Below are 20,625 nucleotides of genomic sequence, written 5' to 3' on the forward strand. Positions count from 1 at the left end.
CATCGCAACTATTATTTACTTGGTATTTTTATTTAACTTGATCGTCGGTTGGCTCACTTTTTATTTGGCCTGACTCCAGCCTAAACTACCTAAGATCATGGACTCGAAGTTCTAATTGTCTTTTTCCTAAACCATATTAAAAAGTGACACCTGGGAAATCAAATTAAAATTACAAGGAGATATCACTCATATCACCAGAAAGGGTAAAATTAAAAAGACTGACAGTAGGACAACCAAACCACTCGTGCCTTGTTGGAGGAAATAGAAAATGGTACAACGACTTTAGAAAAAACACCTGTTTCTGATAAAACTAAAAGATTGATCTAGCCTATAACTGGACAGTTAGAATCCTACCTGAGAGACATAAAAATATCTTTACACAAAAAGACTTTCATAAGATTGTTCATAGGGGCTTTTGTTAAAAACTAGAAATGGAGTCCCTGTCGTGGCTCAGCAGTAATGAACCCAGCTGGTATCCATGAATTCACAGGTTCCATCCCTGGCCCCACTCAGTGGGTTAAACATTCAGTGTTGCCATGAGCTGTGTTGTAGGTCAGAGATGTGTCTTGGATCTGATGTTGCTGTGGCTGTGGCTGTGTCATAGGCTGCCAGCTGCAGCTCCTCTTTGACCCCTAGCCTGGAACTTCCCTAGGCCATGGGCGTGGGCCCAAAAAGACAAAAACAAAACAAAACAAAACTGGCAACAGACAAGAGAATGGATAAACAAATTGTGATATTTTGCAGAATAGTGTATTATTCAGCAACATCAAGGAATAAACCACCAATGTATACAGAACAACAGGAATGAAGAAAAGATGAGATTGAGTGAAAGAAGTCTTACACAAGAGAGAACATACAATATGGTTCCATTTAATTGAGGTTCTATGGTGAAAAAAATCAGAACAGTGGTACCTGGGGATGAGATCAGGACAGAGATTAAGGAGGAACAGATGTAAGGGAGCTTTCTGGGCTAATGGCCCTCTTCTATATTTTTACAGGAGTTTGGGTTACACAAATATAAGTATTCCTATGTCAAACTCAGTAATTTTTTTTGTTTGTTTTTGGTCTTTCAGGGCTGCACCGAGGCATATGGAGGTTCCCAGGCTAGGGGTCCAATCAGAGCTGTAGCTGCCAGCCTACGCCAGAGTCACAGCAACGAGGGATCTGAGCCGCGTCTGCGACCTACACCACAGCTCACGGCAACGCCAGATCCTTACACCACAGAGCGAGGCCAGGGATCGAACCCGAGTCCCCATGGATGCTAGTCGGGTTTGTTAACCACTGAGCCACGACAGGACCTCCCAAACTCAGTAACTTTTATTCATATAGAAAAATAAACTAGAAACAAACATTGAATGCTCATTAATAACCTGCATGCAGAAGGGTTTTAGGGAAATGCACTGGTGTCGGCAATGCACTGAAAATAAAATGCATGAAATGCATTAAAAATAAGATGAATGGATAGCTGCATCAAGGGATGGCTGGAAAATGAGATAACCTGATAAAGCAAACAGAGTAAAATGTTAATGGAAAATCTAGGTGGCAGGTTTGCAGGTGTCCACTGTAAACTCTTTCTAATTGGCCACATTTTGAAATTTCCAAATGTTGGATGAAAAGTAAACACTGAACCATTAAAATAAACTGCTCACCTAGCTAGCACTTGAAAGCACTTCGCCCCCCTCCAATAGTACATGTTCACTGCCTGCTGGAACAGAAACTTGCTTTTTGAGACGTCTAAATTAGAAAAGAACATTTTTCCAGCTCTATTTCAGCCTATAAAGCTGAGTGAAAAATTTGTGGTTTAGGTTTGTATCCATCTCTCCATTTTTCATGTCAAAAATTACACATTTCCTCTGATTTGTTTCAATTCCACGCTTTTCTGAAACAAAGGAACAACTGACTAAAATTTGTAAATGAACTCTATTCTCCTGCAGCAAAGTCATTCGTTAGGAAAAGAGAGGGATTTGGCTTTTGCACAAATATGTCTCTAATTTAAGAGCATGATGGAAAAAAAAATCAAAGCTAACCACTCCGGAACTTGGTAAGTTTCTGGAGTGCTGCCACTCAAACCATTGCCTGAGATACTGTTAAGGTTTGATTGGAGTATGCAGTTACCAATATTTGAATCCAATAGCAACCCATATCAATAGTGATTGGACTAAAATATGTTTTGTGATGAATTAATGACTGTTATTCACAAGGTTGAAACAATAGTCCTTAATCAAAAGAAACTGAGAAATCTAGAACACCAGAACAAGCAGTATTAAAGAAATTAGAATGGGAGATTTAGAGCTAGGCAGAATAAATAAAATGATTGTATTTTTCGGTCATGACAATTACTGTCTTAATCAATACAAGCACTAAAGACAAAGAAATATTCACCTGTTTGAAAGAGTCTGAATACTTATTAGCATAGATTAAATTTGTGAAGGGAAAAAAAGAATGGCACATGGGCTTTCTACTTGCTATGGTATCCAAAAATTCAGTGCCTATAAAATGCAGAAATTATTCTAATTAGGCAATTATAATGACTCTGTTTATTGGAATTGTAATTCAAATGCAAGCTTCCATTTTATATAATCTAGTATTAAAATGATTAAATTAATTGCTTTTAAGAAAAAAGAAACCCACAGTTATTTGCTTTATATCTGTGTGTGTGTATAAACTAATAGAGGCTGAGAATCAGATCTGTATTTCTTCCTAAAATATCTACATGAAAGTTATGCTTATTAACTACCTAGATGAGATCTACTTTTAGAAATAAGTTTATTTGAAATTTAAAAAAAAAGTGATGCAAAAAGAAAAATTGTTGAGCAAATATTAGGACTACAAGGCTTCATAATTGTTTCCTAAGGGAAAAGGCCAAATCTCTGTGTCTATAGCCAAAGATAAATGACAGATGGCTTAAAAAGGGGGGGTGGGCAGAAGGGCTCCTGCCAAGAAAATCAGAGTGAGGAAACTATGGATTTGGTCTTGATATCTACCACTTGGCAAAAATGGAAAACTCGTTGAAACTGTGTGATGAACAAATGCACCATGGACGTTGCCGGGACCATGCATAATGCAGTGGTACAGATGCTGACAGATTCACAGAAAGACACTTCCATTTATTTTTCATGGGCTTTAAAACTGAGTTCTACAATTGCCCCAGGTGAGAGTCTTTTTGGCCTAGCAAATCTCGCAGAGTACTTTGATTTTCTTTGCATCCCAAATGAATCTATCCATTGTGGTTATGCTTCTTAATTGACAAAATGAAGAGATGGAAAGGAAGCCAAGTTTTTGATTAAATTAATGTGCCTATTCTCTGAATTATGGAAGACTTCTTTCAAACCCCAAATGGATCATATGGTTTTTCTAGGACTAGCTTTCAAAAAGCGAATGAATGATAGGACCAACTCTGACAATCCAGGCATGAAATGAACGGCTATAGTGTTTCCTCCTAGGCTCCCCCAAGCCAGGATCACTTTGTTACCCTCCCCAGTCTCCTGCCAGAGAATTTTCCTATTATCCTGTCTCATCCATTCCCATCAAACCCTCTCCATTGCACACACACTCAAGGACTTCAGTCTCTAGAAACTACCTGCACACTTGAAACTAAAGAAATGTTGGAGCTGTTGGAATGGGGAAGTGCTGTAGTAGCAACACCACGGAGTAAGCATCCAGGTTAGGGAGACAGAGTAAGATGCTGACATGGTTCCCAGTGTCCTTTACATAGTGGGCATGTCGACATCCAGGTGTGGCATGTGGGTAGGAGGTGTAGGGTATGAATTTTATCCTGAACTGCAGTGTCTCCCTCTAGATGTCATTCACACAGCTTGGAAATCACATGCACAGATCCTTGGAAGAGTCATACAGGGGGACCTGGAGAAGCTGCTCAAAGGGACATTTGACTACTGTAATTCCAAATTTGCACTGAGTGCACAAAGATAAAGAATGCAGATATCCTGTAGGATATATGACTGGGAGTAAGTCTTTCTTTTCTTCCAAAATCTCACTGAAATGACAGCAGAATAGAATGTAAAATAGAAAACCTATTTTAAGAAGATAATTCATATTTTTTCCTTTTCTGGATTTTTTTTTTTTTTTTTTTTTTTTTTTTTTTTTTTTTTTTTTTTTTTTTTGCCTTTTTAGAGCTGCACCCATGGCATTTGGAAGTTCCCAGGACAGGGGTTGAATCAGAGCTGCAGCTGCCAGCCTATGGCACAGCCATAGCACCACTCGATCCGAACCATGTCTGCAACTTACACCAAAGCTCAGGCCAACACCAGATCCTTTAACCCACTGAGCAAGGCCAGGGTTTGAACCTACATCCTCATGGATACGAGTCAGGTTCATTACTGCTGAGCTACAACGGGGAACTCCTTTTTCTGGAATATTTTAATTTGACAGGCATAAGCCTCAACATTGGAAGCAATGTATCTCAAAGATTGTCCAGTTGCAGAGCTAGGATTATAAAGGCTCTTTTCTCTCTTCTATTCTTGAGCAGGTAGAGTGACGGTTTTAGGCATTTCGGTGATGGCAGAAGTCCAGATTGTTCTACTTGCCTTACTCTCTGAGAACTCTGCTGAGTTATATGAGGTTTTGAATAAGAAGATAGTAACAACTGTGAAGGAATAAAAAGTCATTTGGAGTCCAAGAGACAAATCAAAAGAAAGCTCAGAGTTTGGAATGAGAAAGGAGCAAAAGCTTGGTCCAGGACTTCTAACATGGCAGAGGGGTTAAACAGCTGTTGGATGAAGACAGAGGATCTTGAAGCTTCTGCTTTCCTCTGTTTGTGATCTTGTTTTCCTCTCTAGTTTAATCGCTTAAAAATTATCCCTGTAAGGTATTTCACGAATGCAGGAAGTACAGATATTTCGCGATCATTTCCAGCTCAGGTCAAAAACATGCATTGCCGTATGAATTGGTTGAATGATTTAGCAAACACAGATAGTTGCACAAGGATTGAAAAGCAGAATCTAAAACTGAAGAGTATGGGTAAAACCTAAATAATGAATGGATAAGGGTCAGATTTGTTAGTAGAAGAATGAAGCAAAGCAAATCACCAGAATTTGAATGCCTCTTCTCATCATAATTATGAACATCATTTTTGTCATCTGTAACCAGGTAATTTGTTATGAGACTCCAAATGCAGTTTCTAACTTTTCTACATATTGCCTCCTAGGCTGTACACCACCTTTCTTTCCTCATAACCTCCATTGTCTCATTCCTCTTTTTTTTTAATCCCTCTATTTGCCAGAAGTGTTCAAAGTGTGTGCTAAACAGCATTCTCTGGATCTCCAGGCTCTTCCAACCACGGAGGAAAATTCCCAGCTCAGAAACATGTTAATTGAGCCTACATGCTCCATGGCTTCAGGGACCCAGCATCCAGAAAACCTAACCCAGACAGACACAAGGAATGTGAATAATCTGCTTTGGAATCCACGAAGTGCTCAGTAGACTTTAGAGACAATTTCTTTTGCGTTCTTTTTACATCTTTTTTTTATAACAGTAAAGTATATTTTTTCACCTTTTTGTGTGACAGAGGGATAGTTTACAGAGAAATAATAACAATAGAAAGATCAGTGTACCTACCACCGAGACTTAGAACATCCCCAGGACATCAGAAGCCCTGAATGCCCATCATCCTCTCCAACTGCCAAAGACTACTACCTTTCAGAATTATTTTGTTCATGATTTCCTTGCTTTTGTCTATAAGTTTACCAAATAAACCCACATCCACAAACGAAATGTGGTTTATTTGTATCTGCTTCAACTTTACATAATGGAATGAGTTATTAGAATGAGTTATTACATAAAATTTTCTTCTTTCCTCTTTTACAGATTAAATACTGTTTTTTAGATTAATCTACTTTCACGCACGTAGCTGTAATTCATTTATTTTAACTGCTGTAGAGTATTCCATAATAAATCTGTACACTAATTTCTTGTTCACGTTACTGTTGATAGATATTTACATGAGATCCAGGTTTTTGTGGGGGTTTTTTTTGCCATTTTGTTTTTCTTTTTTTCTTTTTTATTTTATTTTATTTTTATTTTCCCACTGTACAGCAAGGGGGTCAGGTTATCCTTAGATGTATACATTGCAGTTACAGTTTTTTCCCCCTTTTTTGCCATTTTTAATGCTCTTATATGTACCTTGAGACATACAGGTGTATAAGTTTCTCTAGGATATATACCTCAGATTAGAATTGCTAGGTTGCAAAGTATGAACATGCTCAAATTTGTTTGGTAGTGCCAGCATGATTATGCCAATTATAACCCTATCAGCGGAGTGTACTGGTTGTTCCACTTTTCTTGCCAAAATGTGGACTCGTCTGATAATGTATTTTTTCTTTTTTCTTTTTTGGCCGCTCCATGACATGTGGAGTTCCCAGGCTAGGGATCAGGTCCGAGCCACAGTTAGAACCCAAGTTACAACTGTGGCAATGCCAGAACCTCAACCCATTGGTCTGGGCCAGGGATCGAACCTGCGTCCCGAGCACTTCAGAGATGCTGCTGACCCCACTTCACCACAGCAGGAACTCCTTGACTTGTCTGATTTAAAAATTTTTGCCAATGGCTGAGTGTGAAATGATTTGATTTGATCAATGTGATTTGATTTCCCTGATTACTAATACGATTAGTTCTCTTTTCATGTGGTTTTGGGGTCATATTGATGCTCCCTCTTCTGCCTATGGTTCCATTGAATTTTGTTTCTTATTACCCCTAGGAAGTATTTATTTATTCTAGGTGTATTTTGTCCTTTGTCAGTTATGTCTATTGCAAACTTCTTTTCAAAGGTACATCTTGTATTTATCCTTTCTGTATGGTATGTTTTGAGGAACAGAAAAGTTCTTAATTTTAATTAGAATTTATTGGTATTTTCTTTCCTGAGGTCTTAACAAATTTTCCTTTAGTCCAAAGTTTTTAAAATATGCTCCTGTAAATGTTTATAAAGGCATTATAGTTTTGCCTTCCACATTTAAGTTTACAGTCCACCTTAGGTAATTTTTTTTTGGTAAATGCATAAGGTAGGGATCTGTTTCAATATTTTCTGCACAGATAATCGATTTTTTCAGCTGTACTTACTGACAGTCCATTCAAATCCCGCCAGTGTGCAGATGAATATATCATCTTTATATTAACTTTGTCTATTTGTATACTCCTTCAACAATACTATACTTCTTAGTTGCTATTACTTTATAATGATTTCTGATATCTGATAATCATGTCTTCCCATTTAATTCCTCCTGGGTAATTTTGACTTTTCATATACAGCCTACGTTCATTTAAACTTACATATTTACCCTTTCAATTGTTCTTCATTTCTTATATTTTCATGATTCAATCTGAGATCATTTTATTTCTGTGTGAAAAATTACCTTTAGTATTTCTATTGGTATATGTTTTCTGGTCAAATTTTCTATGTTTTCGGTATTTAAAGTTTTTATATTGCCTTCATTTTTAACAGTATTTTTGCTGTATAAAGGAATCTAGTTATTTTGTTCCAGTACTTTATATACATTATTGTATTTTCTTCTCTAATTTCTGTTATCTGTCTTTTGAAAGCATAGGGTTTTTTTTTGTTTTGTTTTTGTTTTTTACTTTTTAGGGCCACACCCGTGGTGTATGGAGGTTCCCAGGCTGGGGGTCTAATCAGAGCTATAGCTCCTGGCCTGCGCCACGGCCACAGCAATGCCAGATCCGAGTCGCATCTGCGATCTACACCACAGCTCATGGCAATGCTGGATCCTTAACCCACTGAGCAAGGCCAGGTATCCAACCCATAACCTCATAGTTCCTAGTCAGATTTGTTTCCGCTGTGCCACGATGGGAATTCCCTGTACTTAAGTTTTTAGATATTTATCTTATTTAATTTTGTAGTATTTCTTTAATCTGGTTTATTACATTTCATCTGTTTTGGAATATTCTCAGACATTATCTTTTCAAAGATTGCTTTTACTCCCGTCATCTCTTTTTTACCCTTCTCAAATTAAATATATTTATTTGGTGTGTGTTCTAGAAGTTACTTCTTCTGCCTCATGTAGTTTATTTATTTATTTATTTATTTTTTGGGTACTTTTCATTTCTTCTCTTTCTCTTCATGTTTCAGTTAGATACTTTCTATTGACCTATTTTCTAGTTCTCTAATTCTCTTTTCAGCTGTGTCTTATACGTTAAACCCATGTGCTAAGTTCTTTATTTTAGTTATTATAATTTCCAGTTCACTTTCTGGCCATGCCCATGGCATGTGAAAGTTCCTGGGCCAGGGATTTAACCCATGCCACAGCAGTGGCCCAAGCTGCTGCAATGACAATGCTGGATCCTTAATCTCCTCCACCACAAAGGAACTCCTCCAGTTAATTATTTTTAATAGATTCAAATTCTCAATGAATTCTTTTTTCTCAGCCTTTATACTCTTTAATATATAAACCTAAGTTAACTTAAAATCTATGTCTAATAACTTCAATAATTGAATCTCCTGTAAGTCTGTTATTTTGCCTACATTTTCTCTCTCAGTTGTTAGTCAATTGTTTATTTCCTGGTTTACCTAGTATTTTTGTATTAAACGCCAGTCATTCATATACAGAGTTGAAGGAAAAAATCAGAGCTTTTGAATGATGCTACATTCCTATGTAACAAAAGACAGGATGCACTTTTTACCTGTAGCAAAGTTAAAGATGAGATTAGATCGTGTTAATCCTACTTGGGAATGAACTAACTTGCATCTGTGTTTCTTTGCAAAAGCTGGACTGTTTCTAGTTAGCTCAGTAGCATTCAAAAATCCTATGAGAAAGCTTTGATTGCTTATCAAGGCCAGTCCTCTTTGGCAGGCTCTAAACTCTAATTTAAGTTTCTTAGCCCCATAAAACTGTTGAACGCTCTGTTCAATCTCTCTTCACTTGACTGTTATTCTCTTATCCTTTTAGTCTGCTGTTCATAAATTGGCAAATGCTTCAAGAAGAAAAGTGACAATAAATGTCAGGTTCATCTCTTTGCATTTTTCATTCCTTCTCTCCAAGATTTAACTCTTCAAATTCTCCCTGCCTTAGTAGCTCTCTGATGCCTTCGACTAGGTTATTTTTTGTATTTTATCCCATTTTCTAATTATTCACAGCAGGAAGTTTCAGATACACTAGAACTTTAAAGCTAGACCTTTCCATTTAAATTTTAGAATCAGTTTGACAAGTTTTATTTTAAAAACATGAAATTGGAGAGTTCCCACCATGGTGCAACAAAAGCAAAACTGACTAGCATCAGAATCTGGCATTGCCATGAGCTGTGGTTTAGGTCACAGACACAGCTTGGATCTGGCACTGCTGTGGCTGTGATGTAGGCCAGTGGCTACAGCTCTGATTCGACCCCTGCCTGGGAACCTCCATATGCCGCAGGTGCAGCCCTAGAAAAAAAAGCAAAAAAAAAAAAAAAAGTGATTTTTATTAAAATGTTACTGAATCTAAATATCTGTTTGAGGAGTTATATTAAGACTTCCTATTCATGAACATGATATATATATTCCTTTGGTTCTCTCTCTTATCTTTTAATCAAGTTTTTAATTTTCTCTATAATAGTCCTGGACCCTGTTAGATTTATTTTTTGGCTACTTCATATTTTATACTAATATTGTAATTAATATGTATTTTAACCATATTTTCTAATTAGTTTTACTGAGGTATAATAATTTTATATTACTTCTTGTAACTTAGATGTAGATTCTTTTGTGTTCTCTATGAACAATTTTATGATATTAAAATACTGAAAATTTAAGTTCCACATTTTCAATCCTTACAGATTCAAAAAATTTAAACGCATTACTTTTGTAATATTACTGTGCTATCAAATTACTTTCTACAACATCTGGCGCAATTTGAATGGAAGTGATGCTAGTAGGGCATCCTTGTCTTGACTCCGATCTTTATCATTTTATCATTAAATATAATGTTTGCTGTGGATTTTAGTAGATTTTCCTTCACCAAGTTAAGAAATTTCATTTTTCTTTGTATTTTGCTAAGATTTTGTCATGAATAGATGTTAAATATCATTGAAAACTTTTCCTGCATTTATTAAAATTTTTTTTCTCTTTTGTTACTGTTATGATTTAAACATTTAACCAAATTTTCATTTATTATATAATTACCATTTGGTCATGATATGCCATCTTTTTAATATATTGCTGAATTCATTTGCTAATACTTTGTTCAGATTTTTTACATCTATACTCATAATTAAATTTGGCCTGTAATCATTCTTTCTTGGGCTATACTTGTCTACTTTAGAAATAAGGGTTATAATAATGCCTTAAAGTGAGGTAGGGAGTATTTTCCTTTAAAAAAAAAAAAAAAGACTATATTTTTAGAGCTATTTAGGTTCACAGCAAAATTGAGAGGAAGGTACAGGGATTTCCCATATACCTCTTGTCCCCACATACACATAGCCTCCCCCATTATTGACATTCCAAACCAAAATGGTACACTTGTTAAAACTGATGAGCCTACATTGACATATCATAATCACTCAACGTCCTATACACTGGTAAGTATAAAACATTAATAAAGGAAATTGAAGATGACTTAAATACATGGAAAGCTATCCCATGCTCTTGGATGGAAAGAATTAATATTGTTAAAATGGTCATACTACTCAAATCAATCTACAGATTTAATGTGGTTCCTGACAATTTATCCATGACATTTTTCACAGAACTAGAATAAATAATCTTAAAATTTACATGGAACCAAATAACACCCAGAATTGCCAAAGCAATCCTGAACAAAAAGAATTAAATGGGAGGCATAACCTCCCCAGGCTTCAGAATACTACAAAGCTACAGTCTTCAAAACAGTATGGTATTGTCACAAAAACAGACATAAACTAGAGAGCCCAGAAATAAACCCACATGTCTACGGTCAATTAATCTTCAACAAAGGAGGCAAGAATATAAAATGGAAAAAAAAAATACGGTCTCTTCGGCAAGTAGTGCTGGGAAATCTGGACAGCTGAATTTAATAAATGAAGTTAGAATACACCTTCACACAATGCACAAAGATAAAAATGGCTTAAAGACTTAAATATAAGACATGACACCATAAAACTCCTAGAAGAGAACATAGGCAAAACATTCTCTGACATAAATCATATCAATGTTTTCTTAGGCAGTTTCCCAAGACAATACAAATGAAAACAAAAATAAACCAATGGGACCTAATCAAATCTACAAGCTTTTGCACAGCAAAGGAAACCATAAACAAAACAAAATGACAATCTACAGAATGGAAGAAAACATTTGCAAATGATGCAACCAACAAGGGCTTGATCTCTAAAATACACAAACAACTCATACAACTCATCAACAACAAAAAACAACCCAATTGAAAAACGTGCAGAAGACCTAAAAAAACATTTCTCCAAAGACATACAGATGACAAGCAGACACAAGAAAAGATGCTCAACATCACTAATTATTAGAAAAACGCAGATCAAAATTACAATGAGGTGCCATCTCACACCAGTCAGAATGGCTATTATTAATAAGTCTACAAACAACAAATGCTGGAGAGGGTGTGGAGAAAAGGGAACCCTCCTACACTGTTGATGGGAATGTAAATTGGTACAAGCACTTTGGAAAACAGTATGGCAGTACCTCAGAAAACAAAATATAGAACTACTATATGATCCAGCAATCCCACTCCTGGGAATATACTTGCATTGAAAAAGATACATGCACCCTTATGTTCATTGTAGCACTACTCACAATAGCCAAGACATGGAAACAACCTAAATGTCCATTGACAGATGAATGGATTAAGAAGATGTGGTACATAACACAGTGGAATACTACTCAGGCATTAAAAAGAACAAAATAGTACGATGTGGACCTAAAGATTATCATACCAAGTGGTCAGAAAGAGAAAGACAAACACCGTAAGATACTGCTTATATGTAGAATCTAATATATAGCCCAAGTGAACCTACCTATGAAACAGAAGACAAAGAGAGTAGACTTGTGCTTGCCAAAGAGGAGAAGGGAGTGGGAGGTTAGGGTTAGCAGATGTAAGCTATCATACATGGAGGGGGTAAACAACAGGTCCTACTGTATAGCACAGAGAACTCTATTCGGTGTCCTATGATAAACCATACTGGAAAAGGAGTATGTATACACATGTACAATTGAATCACTTTGCTGTACAGAAGAAATTAACACAACATTGCAAATAAACTGTACTTCGATTTAAAAAAATAAAATAATAATATGGAGTTCCCATAGCAGCTCAGCAGAAATGAATCTATCATCCATGAGGATGCAGTTTCGATCCCTGGCCTTGTTCAGGCTTAAGGAATCAGAATTGCTGTGGCTGTGGTGTAGGCCAGCAACTATAGCTCTGATTCAACCCCTAGCCTGGGAATCTCCATATGCTGCAGGTGAGGCCCTAAAAAAACAAAAACAAACAAATAAATACAATACAATAAAATAATAATAATCTCCCACAGTCCACAGTTTACCTTAAATTTCACTCTTAATGCTGTATATTCTCTGAAGGAAAAATGTATCCTTCATTACAGTATAAGAGTATTTTCACTGCTCTAAAAATCCTTTGTATTCCCCCTATTCATGCTACCCCTTAGCTCCTGGCAACCACTGATCTTTTTATTGTCTCCATAGTTTTGCCTTTTCCAGAATGTCAATGTCATAACCAATAATGTTATAGTTGGAATAACACAGATTCCAACTTTTCAGATTGGCTTCTTTCACTTAGGAAAATGCATTTAAGGAGTTCCCGTCGTGGCGCAGTGGTTAACAAATCCGACTAGGAACCATGAGGTTGCGGGTTCGGTCCCTGCCCTTGCTCAGTGGGTTAACGAACTGGCGTTGCCGTGAGCTGTGGTGTAGGTTGCAGACGCAGCTCGGATCCCGCATTGCTGTGGCTGTGGTGTAGGCCGGTGGCTCCAGCTCTGATTCGACCCCTAGCCTGGGAACCTCCATATGCCATGGGAGTGGCCCAAGAAATAGCTAAAAAGACAAAAAAAAAAAAAAAAAGAAAATGCATTTAAGATTCTTCCATATCTTTTTTTTTTTTTTTTTTGGTCTGCACTCATGTCATGTAGAAGTTGCTGGACCAGGGATCAAATCTGCACCACAGTAGTAATCTGAGCTTCCACAGTGACAATGCCAGATCCTTAACCCACTGCACCACAAGGGAACTCCCTTTTACATCTTTTTGTAGCTTTGATATCTCATTTCTTTTTAGTACTAGATAGTATTCCATCATCTGGATTATCACAGTTTATGTATTCTTTTACCTACTGAGGGATATCTTGATTGCATCTAAGTTTTGGCAAGCACGAATAAAGCTACTACAAACACTTATATGCAGGTTTTTGTGTAGACATAAGATATTACTCCTTCAAGTTAAAACCAAGAAGTTGATTACTGGATCATACAGTAAGAGTAAGTTTAGATTTATAAGAAAATTCCAAAAGTTCCCATCGTGGCACAGTGGAAATGAATCCAACTAGGAACCATGAGATTGCGGGTTCGATCCCAGGACTTGCTCAGTGGGTTAAGGATCTGGCATTGCTGTGAGCTGTGGTGTAGGTCGCAGACATGGCTCAGATCTGGTGTTGCTGTGGCTGTGGCATAGGCCAGCAGCTGCAGCTTCAATTAGACCCCTAGCCTGGGAACCTCCATATGCCATGGGTGCAGCCACAACAGGAACTCCCAGTATCTAATTTTTTTAAATGTAAATTAAAGATGACATGGAGCATCTTTTTATATGCTTATTTGCCATCTGTTTATCTTCTCATTTCCCTTTTTTATTCTACGGAAGAATTTGTGTAATATAAGAACTAGCTATTTCTTGAATATTTGGTTGAATTTGTCTGTTCCATATCAGTTAAGATTAAATCAAGAAAGCAAACCACTAGGTGTATGGAATAAAGTATTATAGAAATTAGATCTTACATAACTGCAGGAAGAATTGGGAAAGTAAGGTCCAGAGAAGGGATTTGGAGGATCAGAGGAAAGTCACTGATCAGTGCTTTTGATGCAGTGGAATGCATGGATAAGGTGAACTTTGCAGATAAATCTGCAAAGCCAGGTACTTCCACTTTCTCAAGTGGTCGTTGAAGCAGAGCTAGTTCTTGCATCTATGTCTAATAGTGGGCCCAGGATCACTGGAGGTCCATCAGGGTCAAGAGTCAGGGAAAAGAAATTAAACCAGGTAAGGGAGAGGGAAAACAATATTTTGGCAGCAGTCACTGTGAGGAAGAGTAAGGACTAACAGGGACCTGTGCACCTGTCTTTTGATGCATCTAACCGTGATGACCAACCGTATCACAAAGACCTACAGGGATGAAATTCTGAGAAACAGCTCCACTTTAAAAAGCCGATACAATACAAAGCTACCAAATATGTAATGCATAGAATTTTCCTTATGGGAAGATTTAAAAATTTTTAAATCTCTTTAATGGGTTTAGAACTACTCTTTCTCTAAAGTGTGGTAGGCTGATTTTTCCCCCCTAGGCAACTGTCCATTTGGCCTACATTTAAAATGCTATTGTTATAAAGTTAATTTAAGGCATTAATTTGGGATTAACAACTCTTTGTTTAGAATCCACTCTGAAGGCTTAATTGTTGAATAGGACACACCATAATTTTCCTACTGGCCTACCAGAAATTGAAACCAAACCATGCTAGAAAGGCCAAATATTCATTCTAGAAGAGAAAAAAACAGGAAATAATTGCCAGCTAGGAAATTTTCCTCGTTGGTAACTTGTGTGCTTCCTAGTCTCTGTTTCAGATACATGAGTGATTAATTGAGATTCAATGTCCATCATTTCTTTGCTGTTATGAGCATATGGCTAACTAGTTACAGAAACTCTTGTCAAGTTCCAAATGGGAAATAACTCTGCTTCAGGCATGTCTAGAGCGGAAGAGCTCAGCATGAACCAATGTGGAGAGGGTTGTTCATTTAAGGACTTAAAACAAGAAAGTAAAAGTAAAAAAAACAAAACACAACACAACCTTTGTCTGTCATAGCTGCTTAAATTACCTACACCCTTTCTCCCAGCCCCTTTGTTGGTTTGTTTGTATGTTTGGTATTTTTCTTTCATTCTTCTTTATTATCATTATTATTATTGTGGCCACACCCGCAGCATATAGAAGTTCCTGGGCCAGAGACTGAATCTGAGCTGCAGGCACAGCCATGGTGGATCATTTAACCCACTGTACCAGGACCAAGGATGGAACTGGTGCCTCTGCAGAGACTCAAGGAGTCCCAGTGGATTCTTAAACCACTGTGACACAGCAGGAATTCCTATTTGTCTGTTTCTCAAGAATTGATTATTTAGTGCTTTTAACTCATTTTAAACTATCACGTGATAATCACTTATTCACATGAAAAGGATATCAGTTAGAAATCAAGGTTAGTAAGTGGAACTGGAACCATGTGTCTTCAAAAGAATAGACTATGCTAAGCTTTCTATTAGGTGCTGGAAAAGAGGGCATGTTATATGTTATATGTCATAAGTGACATTTAGTCAAAGAGAATCACAATCAGTTATTGTGCACAATGAAAGCATTCAGTCTGGAAAAATGCAAATCAAATATCTTAGATGAAAATATTCTTTTGTAAAAGCAGATTTTTTTAAAGAGGATATTTCTGGTAGAGGCAGGGAACCTCAATAAAGAAAATTAAATCTTTAGGGTGACGTGCTAACTATAGGACACAAAGCATGGTTTTTCTCTACTCTGACAGGGTAGACAGAGTTAGAGCCTGGTCAAGGATATGTGATCTCAGTTTACGAGGTATCAGATTCACCGAACAGCTTGAAGGTAATAGTTCAAAGATAATGCTATGCTATGGGAGATTGTGGTTTCATGTCATCTCTTTGGTTATCTTTGGAATCCTAAATAAAGAGATGCTAAAATACAAAAATATAATTTAAACACTTAAAGCTTCAAAAATATTCCTTTTGGAAGAAGAAAAAATATTCACACTTAGGAATATAATTTCCCCATCACTGGGAAAATCATGACTATTGTTTTTCTGAGGTCAGCGCACTCATTAGAAATAAAAGACAAGTCTTCTGACCATTTAGGTTTTCAACTGTCAATTAAAGCAAAACTGAATACAGAAAAGTCTGAGTTAACTAGGGGAGAGGGTCATGCTGAATAATTAACTAATAGAAGTTATGCCCCCCCCAAATCTTTACCAAAACTTCTAAGAAAGTATCTATTTGAGATGTGCTTCAACTCCTTTTCAGGCTGACTTCTGCTTTAACCAAAGTCCAAGGAGTTCCAGAGAGGAAAGAAAAGATAAACAAAGGGATTAGTTAATGCATAAACTGAAAAATCCAAAGCCCCAAACAATACACTGTTATGATATTACATTGTGTAATTCATGGTAACAATGGTTCCTATGGTTCATAGTCTTGGTCACAAGAATGATGTTTAATTGGAACACCTTGTGAAATTTTACTTTATAACGTTAGAGATTTCAAACACTTTTTTTCCGAAGTACAATAGCAAGCCTGACAAATCACTTTGGTTCAACTCTAACAACCCTTTAAACTGTAATGTATTACTTAACTAGCTACACAATAAAATATTAATGCTTTATGCTGATTTTATTTAAATAATTAGAAGAACTTCATTGTTGTTCAAAATGAAAATAAATCAGGCAATCTGCTTACAATCTCATATTTTGAAAATAAGTAAAAATTCTGTGCAAACACACAAAGGGGAAATTTACCATTTTCATTAGAAATAAATTCTGTGGGGAAAAAGACAGTAATGAATGAGAAACACAAAAGTCTCTTGGGTAATGTTTTAAAGATTAAATGTCTTCGTTCAAAGATTTTAAAATAGAAAAAATTAAGCCGTCTAATTCTGAAGAAATCAAGGTTCTAGGTTAATACATTGCTCATTAATTTATCATAATTCAGTCTGAAAAATTACCAGCATGGACCATAGCAAGGAGAAGTTAAATGCCTATGTAACAATAATTTTAATATGCCAACCATTTCATAAGATTGAGCTAAATGTTCTATCCAAATCAAAGAAATTACTTTGTAACTGACCAAACCAGTATGAATGATTGCCGTAACTCCAGATTTCTTCTGGGGCTGTAGGTAAAAACAAAAACAAAAACCTCTCTGTATTGATTATTGAAGACAACACTTTTTACAGACACTACTGTCCCCATTTTGGTTTCTAATGAGTTACCGAGTGATTCTCCCAATTACTTTTACTTGACAACCTGCAGTGAGACTGCTTGAAGGAAGAAATAAAAGCACAGTAAATATTTGTCTTTGATGCTGAGTTAGTGATTAGTCATAGAGATTGTAGAACAAAAATCTGTATTTTTCTTCTACTTTTTGAAAGGAAGTATTACTGTCCATCGGTACAGTTTGTTCTCCTTGATCTTACTTTTAATTCCAGTTTTCACTGAGTCAGCTCCATTTGGTGTGGTGGATCTGGAGCCCTTTGTTGCCGTAATGGGTTAGCTGACAGGAGAGAATGGGATTTTTCAACCCCGACAGCAATGGACCGTGCCCCATAGGAGGGGAGATGAAAGCTATACCCTATTCCCTGGGGACCAGAGCCTTTATCACTGGAGGATGGAATACAGCATCCTTGTTCTGTGTCCATATACATCTGGGGTTCCTTCCTCCATGATGTCGGCTGCAATGACCCTAGACAAGAAAAAAAAAAGGCATTTCAGTATTAACATCACCCACAATGTCCAGCAAGAGGGACTCTCATAGCAGTGACAGGAGAGTAGGCCTGAGATATGAGACACAAAATAACCCATTCTCAAACCATTCTGGACCCAGTTTTTAAAAGTTTTAAAAATAGTTTTGAGTAGTTGATTCAAAGGACTGTGCTACCTGACATTGCTCTTTAGCTTTCTCTGTGTGCTTCCTCTCTCCCCATCTGAACATAAATGACTTGACCACAGAACTTGGGTTTTAAACGCACTTGCATTCCTATTCTGCAGCATGGTCCTCAGCACTTACCGGGCATCAATGGTGTTGGCTGACGTCAGCGAATATGGTTCTGCGGGGCCACCGCTAGTACAGCCTAAGGTTTACTGGGTTTTCCAGGAGCAGAGAAAGAACTGGCTCAGAGCCAATCTTGGTCTTTTATCGCATTGTCCGCTCTACCTCCCCACCTCCAGTCTCTATGTGCACTTTCACAACAGGGATTTCTGAGATGGCTGGACATGCTTGGGGATGTGGTCAGTTATACTGGGAGACAGGCATAGAAGTGGCCCACAGAGAATGGGTCAAATTATGTGCAATGGAATGAGTCAAAAGATATTCTAATTTATTCCTGAGTACTCGGGCGAGTCCTTAGTTCTTTTCTAAGATTAACCATATTCCTTTCACGGTGCTATTGATTATCTTGCAACATTACATTGTATGCACCTCTACAAGCGAATACCTTTATAAGAGAGAATTATTTGCTTTCATCTCCTCAAGGAAACAGTACTGTGAGGCTACAACATATTCTATTATTTTCTCATAATGCTACTAACAACAACAAAAATTGAAGCAACTTTTGAACATGCTAAATGTTTTCATCATTCAGGTAACAACCACAATGTGTGTGTGTATAATTCATTGTAGTCGTAATATTCAATTCTGAGGTGTACTTTAATATCTAGAGCCGTCCTGAAGTCAGGAAACGGCGGTACTGATTTTGGATTACATGGCAACATGTATATGAGAGGGAGGGGTTGGAGTGAGTTTTTCAAAACAAGAAACTTATTTTACAAGGACATCTGAGGAGGAGAAAATAGTAGTAAGCGTATTTATGAAGGGCAGATAGCAGAAAGAGAAGTCAGGCTGCAGTGCCTCTCAGTAGCAGAGGGGTTGGCTCAGCGTTTCTCTGAACCTTTCTAAAGCCTTATGATACAAAGCAAGTTCAACCTTGTCTTCTGAGTTAGGAAGTACTACTATGATATCTGAGACCCAAGTCCAAAAAGTTTATAATTCAACTCTTGGCAAGAGAATTATGTCAAGGAGTTCCCATTGTGGCGCAGTGGTTAACGAATCCAACCATGAGGTTGCGGGTTTGGTCCCTGCCTTGCTCAGGGGGTCAAGGATCCGGCGTTGCCACGAGCTGTGGTGTAGGTTGCAGATGCAGCTCAGATCCTGTGTTGCTGTGACTCTGGCATAGGCCAGTGGTTACAGATCCAATTAGACCCCTAGCCTGGGAACCTTCATATGCCACGGGAGCGGCCCTAGAAAAGGCAAAAAGACAAAAAAAAAAAAAAAAAAGACAAAAAAAAAAAAGAATTATGTCAAATCATAATTAACTCCATTTTTACCTGAAGCAGACTGAGTTCCAGAACAGCCTGAGAACCTGGGTTGATTTTATAGCCACTTTTCCAGGGGTGTGGGTGGATTTCACAGATGGCTCGGCATCCGGCTGAGGGCTAGCCCTTGATAAGACTTAAATCCTCCCAAATCCTTAGGAGAACCCCCAGATCAACTTAAATTCACAAGAACCCTTTCTACTAGAACATGCAACAAATTTTCTTGGAGCCATTTGCAGTTTCACTGGAACCATACCTACAGCCACCATGATAGATCCCAAACCCCAAGAATGACCTCAAAACCCAATCTAACTCAAAACAAGAAGTCCCTCATTTTGTGTGCTTTCTCAAAGAGACCTAGCAGACCACTATGTGACCAGAGCTTTGAGTGAAAATGGTAACGTCACGTAAGACAGGAGTCCAGTCCAAACACACTTCTCTAACGCTCTGTGTATTCCAATGCAGCCAGCTGCTCACATAGCTTCTACAATTTAACTACTGTTTCTGTGCATAGATGAGACTTTTCACACTCAGGGAAACATTTAAGATCCAGGTAAAGACAGTCATTCACCAGGCTCCAGGGAAGAAAACTGGCCAACATCTGCTCCCAGGCCGTCCTTGGGGGCTCCAGGTTGACTCCCATTCCTGAGATTTTGATGTTCCTTTATCACCACAAACTGCAGAAAACAAAAGGGAGAGAGAGAATATTGTTCCAAGTTATAAATTATCTCAATATACAATAAGGAAAAGTCTGTGGCTTCCTCATGTTCGCCCTATGGAAGGTGAAAGTCAAAAGAAAGGTCCTGTCAAATTTCTCTTTGGCTTATGAAAGATTTACTTTCAGTCGGAAACCTTATGTTACTCTCTAGTAAAGCAACTAGGCGCTACCAATACCTTTACTGAAGAATCTATTTTAACTCTGGAATCCCAACTTTTGGGTCATGGCTTCATGACTTTTTACTGTAAGCAATCCAAGAATCCACAAGTGTTCTAAGTACTGCCCACAAGCCAGACAAATAATATCTCACATGCATGTCCTCCAGCTTTTCAAATAAGTGTGTGTGTGCTTAGTTAATAAAATTCACTTAAGCGTGCTACCATGTTCTTAGCAATTTGGGCTCATTAGTGGTAATAAGAACTAATAGTGCAACTACCCCTTTGCAAGTATCCATGAAATGTCTTTTCATGCTTCAACAGCTTGGCAACCAGAATTCTAAGAGGCGGGCCCAGGAGTTTTCTGATGGCCTAGTGGTTAAAGATCTGGCATTATCACTGCTGTGGCTCAGGCCACTGCTATGGTGTGGGTTCCATTCCTGTCCCA

The 20,625-nt window shown here is 37.5% G+C and overlaps 1 protein-coding gene across 4 annotated transcripts in view; it reads right to left on the minus strand.

The window, feature by feature from the left end:
- The window catches only part of EGF (epidermal growth factor), a 94,456-nt gene continuing 90,184 nt past the window's right edge, over positions 16,354 to 20,625 (minus strand). For 2 of the 4 annotated variants that reach the window (XM_021100462.1, XM_021100461.1), the window contains 2 exons: positions 19,876 to 19,981; positions 16,354 to 17,676 (listed from right to left, as the gene is read on the minus strand). In XM_021100462.1, coding sequence (XP_020956121.1) covers positions 17,426 to 17,676; positions 19,876 to 19,981 — 357 coding nt within the window. In that variant the 3' untranslated portion in view covers positions 16,354 to 17,425. 4 annotated transcript variants of the gene reach the window in all.

Source organism: Sus scrofa, chromosome 8, assembly GCF_000003025.6.
Source record: "Sus scrofa isolate TJ Tabasco breed Duroc chromosome 8, Sscrofa11.1, whole genome shotgun sequence".
Lineage (NCBI taxonomy): Eukaryota > Metazoa > Chordata > Mammalia > Artiodactyla > Suidae > Sus > Sus scrofa.